At 59.3% G+C, this 4516-nt stretch overlaps 1 protein-coding gene across 1 annotated transcript in view; it reads left to right on the top strand.

Moving 5' to 3' along the window:
• MAPK8IP1 (mitogen-activated protein kinase 8 interacting protein 1) overlaps positions 1-4152 on the top strand; it is a 6345-nt gene extending 2193 nt beyond the window's left edge. Inside the window, exons 4-10 of the mRNA XM_010295307.1 lie at positions 269-344; positions 807-979; positions 1269-1378; positions 1529-1648; positions 2657-2727; positions 3104-3202; positions 3649-4152. Coding sequence (XP_010293609.1) covers positions 269-344; positions 807-979; positions 1269-1378; positions 1529-1648; positions 2657-2727; positions 3104-3202; positions 3649-3721 — 722 coding nt within the window. The 3' untranslated portion in view covers positions 3722-4152. The remainder of the gene's footprint in view (positions 1-268; positions 345-806; positions 980-1268; positions 1379-1528; positions 1649-2656; positions 2728-3103; positions 3203-3648) is intronic.
• Positions 4153-4516: the final 364 nt, after the last annotated feature.

Raw genomic sequence — 4516 nt, forward strand, 5'->3', positions numbered from 1 at the left:
TGGGGGGGGCCCGGGGGGCTGGTGACACCGGCTGCCACATCTGTGAAGCTGTGGGATGGTGTAGGGAGGTCATGGTCTCACAGCGGGGACCACTAGGCACCAGTGCCGTGGCTCTAGCCGTGCCTTTCTCTCATGCGGCACCGCCAGTTTTGTCTTGGCTGAGCCATCCCCCCAGGAGCATCAGCAGCCTGTTTGGCTTGATGTCCATCCCTTGGCTGTGGTGCTGACCCCTCAGCGCTGAGATGTCCCCTGCTGCCTTTGTCCCCAGGTGCTGAGTCCTTTGGGTTGTTCTCCTGCGTGATCAATGGGGAGGAGCAGGAGCAGACCCACCGCGCCGTCTTTAGGTGAGCTTGCAGGCACGAGCGGTGTCCCCAGCCTCTCATGGGGCAGAGCCGATGCTGCCCTCTCACCACAGTGGGGCCAGCCCAAGCCCTAGTGTTTTGAGCTTTTGGGAAGCTCTGGGGACCAAACCACTCCCTGTGGCTCATGTCCTGCCCGGGAGTAACATCTGCCCAGGCTGCTGCAGGGGCAAGACCTCTGAGGGCAGCCAGGACCTCTGGGGAGCAGCATGGGTGGAGCCATAGGGATACCCTTTCCTTAGGTGCCAGGATGCTGCTGCCTTTTGAGCCTAAATCTGCTCAGATTCCTTGTTCAGCATCTCAGGTCCCCATGGCTAATCACACCTGCCAGGGCACTGCCTGCCTGGGCTGGCGGCGGGTTTTGCATTGCTCCCTGCCCCAGCAGTGTGCTGGTGAGAAGGTCACCAGCGCTTCTGGCTGGCCAGGTGCTAGTGCCTCCCTGTCCAGGTTTGTGCCTCGCCACGCGGATGAGCTGGAGCTGGAGGTGGATGATCCTTTGCTGGTGGAGGTGCAGGCAGAAGATTATTGGTACGAGGCCTACAACATGAGGACAGGTGACCGGGGCATTTTTCCTGCCTACTATGCTATCGAAGTCACCAAGGACCCAGACCATGTAACAGGTACCAAGCCTCTGCGTGCAGCCTGATGATGTCCCCCATCTTGTGTCCACCTCCTCTCTGTTGAGCAGAGCCTGGTGCTGAGCAGGGGGATGGGGGGAGGACCAAGCTGGGTACCCAGCAGAGAGTGATGGGCAGCTTCTGGTGTGATGCCTGGAGCTGGTACCTGGTGCTGTGGGAAGCCTTCCCTGGGCAGGGAAATGTGCAGGGGTGAGAATATGGAGTGGTGAGGTGGATCTTGGCCCATGTTCCTGGTCACAGGAGACAATCTCCGGCGTGTGCTCTCTTCCAGCTCTGGCCAAGAGCAGTGACTGGGTGGACCAGTTTCGGGTGAAGTTCCTCGGCTCGGTGCAAGTTCCCTATCACAAGGGCAACGACGTGCTGTGCGCAGCCATGCAGAAGGTAGTGTCCCACCCCGTCACCAGGAGCAGGAGTGCCCACTCCTCCTGGCAGCAGGGCAGAGCCTCAGTGGGGAAGGGAAGGGAAAGGGTGAGCCATCATAACTGCTCATGAGTGAGACAGGGCTTTGTCTCTCTGCTTCCCCCTGCCCAGATTGCCACCACGCGCCGCCTCACTGTGCACTTTAACCCACCCTCCAGCTGCGTCCTGGAGATCAGCGTGCGTGGGGTCAAGATTGCTGTGAAAGCCGACGACTCCAAGGAGCACAGCAAGGTAGTGCCCCACTCCCCGCTCATCTCGTCCCTTCCATGGCTGCTGCCTCGTGCCCCCTGTGCAGGTCCCATTTGCATATGAAAATGGAGGGTCTCCACCGTACATCTGAGAGTGTGAGAAACACCATCAGTGGGATTGTAGGCCCACCTCAGGGTCCCTTGCACCCCACGGGCTCCCAGCTTTTGCCCATACCACCGGCTGACGCCCTGGCAGCTGCCAAGCGTGTTGCTGTGCTGGGATGCTGCGAGCTGAGCCATACTGGTAATCTGTCAGCTGCCCCTAAACCTTTCCGCTGCTATTTTGAGCGGTGTCCTCCGGATCTGCCCTGTAATCTCTTTAGCTGGCTATGGCAGGCGGCTGATTAGCGTTCTGCATAAGTAGCCTAGCAAAGCATGGTGAGATGCTGGGCAGAGGCAAGCGAGGGCTTTGCAGCAAGCTGTTGGGAAACCTCCTCTACAGCTGGGGGTAGGAGTAGTTCATGGCTGTGGATGCTGCGGCAGGAAGCTGGGCTGGGGTTTCTACAAGTCCTGCCCGTAGCCAGAGGATGCCATCAACTTGGCTGGTCTTCAAACTTATGTAAATGAGTTCTCATTTCTGGCTGGGACCCTTTGAACACCCAGGCTTGAATGACTGACTGACTTAGTTTTAAGTTATCCATTCACTTTCCATCTGCTGCTATTTCTGAGAGCCTTTTTCGCAAGGGAGAAGGGCCGTGTGCGCTGGGCAAACAGCAGCGCTGCCTCTAGTCCGAGTACAGCCTAACCCAGGGCCACCAGGGAAGCCTTGCAGGAGATGCCGGAGGTAGAGGCAGCCGGGATGGGAGCCAGCACACACCCTGTGTGCAGGTGCTTGGGGCCATCCTGAAACTGCTGCTGGTAGCAGCCCAGGATAAGGCTCCAGTTTATTCTACCACTCAGACCGAGCACCTATTTCCAGGGGCCAGATACTGGCTGTCCAACAGGGGCGGTGGGGAGGAAAGCTTTGACAGGTCCTCTCTCTGTCCCCCAGGTAAACAAGTGTAGCCACTTTTTCCAGCTGAAGAACATTTCCTTCTGTGGGTACCATCCAAAGAACAACAAGTAAGCAGTGGGGCAGCGCGGGACAGCTTTCAATGCCAGCATCTTGGCACAGAAGCTTCGCTGCCTTCTCGCTCCCTGAGGGCAGCATGGCTGGGGTCAGGAAGGGAAGGGGAGGGGAGGCTTCCCAGCACCTCAGTCCTGAGGGTTCCCCTTCTGCTATCAGCCCAGCCCTGCAGCTTGATGTAAGGGCAGCCTACAGATGGGAATTGCATCCCAGCTCTGGGCATGGGCTGTGAGAGCTGGTGGCCACTGTGTTTTTGGGTGGGGGTGCAGGTCCCAAACCCCTGTGCTGAGGGCTGGGTAGACCTCAGGGATGCTGGACTACCTGTGCCTGCTTGTCTGCTGGTCCAGTCTTGCCCACTCTCTTTGCCCTCAGATATTTTGGGTTCATCACCAAGCACCCTGCTGACCACAGATTTGCCTGTCATGTCTTTGTCTCGGAGGAGTCCACGAAGCCGCTGGCGGAGTCTGTAGGGTGAGTCTTGGCTGGGCAGGGAGGGAGGCGCTCGCTCCCGAAGGGCAGGAGGAATGAGGCAGGCAGGATGAAGTCTGTCACCTCCCCATAGGTGTGGGGCTTGGGCCTGGGCCCCAGGCTGGCATCTCTTCCCTCAAGTGAGAGGCTTGGGGCGAGAGCCAGGGCCAACAGGGCTATGGGCAGCCTATTCCTGACAGCACTGGAACAAGTCCCAGTGCAAGGCTTTGCAGGCAGATGGCTGAAAGTCATGCTCTGTGCAGGGGATCAGAGCAAGGATGGAGACTGTGCGGCTCTGATGGCAGCTCTGGGTGCTAACGCAGGAGGGGCCAGGGGCTGGGGGCTGGAGGTTCAAACTGGCCACAGGCTAGGGAGCAAGGGCAAGAGGGGAAGCAGGGCTCTGTTAAATGCCTCAAAGCTGCTCAGCTTTGCTCGGTGCTGTGTTGCAGGAGGGCTTTTCAGCAATTCTACAAGGAGTATGTGGAGTACACGTGCCCCACGGAGGACATCTACCTGGAGTAGGGGCTGGCATAGGCACCTCCTGCACAGCCAGGGCTGCAGTCTCGCCCCTTCCCCGTGTCGTGCATGGACAAGAGCTGCTTTGAGCCTGGAGGAGGTGGGGGCCCAGGGTAGGGCTCCCCAGGGCACGGAGCACCGCCTCTTTTCATGACTCCCCTTCCTCGGGCTGGGGCTGGGGGGGAGGGCTGGACAAATGGGTTTTATTGTACAAAATACTCTTAGTTTATTCTATTGGAGAAGCACCCGCTGGATGCCCTGCCTGTGAGCGGTGGAGGGGTGGGCAGCAGCGTGCTTGGGCCCTTTCCTGCTGCAGGCTGGGGTGACAGCATCTCCTCCTTGTGACCATGGCCCAGCTTCCCGTCACATCCTTCTGAGGTGACTTTTAATGCAGTGGCAGAGTCGGACTCTCGCAGTATGAAGACACAGCAGCTACAGCAAACAAGACCCACATGCTGGCTCCCGCCTAGGAGATAGGCTTGCCCTGGGTGGGCCTGCCTCCCTGCCAGGCCCTGGGGACAAGGCTGCTGGGCAGGGGTAATGGAGGGAGCCCCAGTATCTCCTCTGCCAGATCCAGTGCCAGGATGCACTGAGACAGCTCCCCCCTGCCTCTGCCCCTATCCCGCCCCTCTTGTATCTGTGCCCTGGGGAGAGAGAAAAAAATACTCACCCATACCTCCCTGCAGTAACTGCACCCTGGGGAGGGGAGCCTTTCTCTACCCCTTTCCCCTTCTCCCCCCAGCTGCAGGTGGCAGAGGCAGTGGCAGGGCTGGGCCACCCCAGGGTGGTGGGGCTCTGGGT

The sequence above is a fragment of the Phaethon lepturus genome, unplaced genomic scaffold (assembly GCF_000687285.1).
Source record: "Phaethon lepturus isolate BGI_N335 unplaced genomic scaffold, ASM68728v1 scaffold23819, whole genome shotgun sequence".
Taxonomy (NCBI): domain Eukaryota; kingdom Metazoa; phylum Chordata; class Aves; order Phaethontiformes; family Phaethontidae; genus Phaethon; species Phaethon lepturus.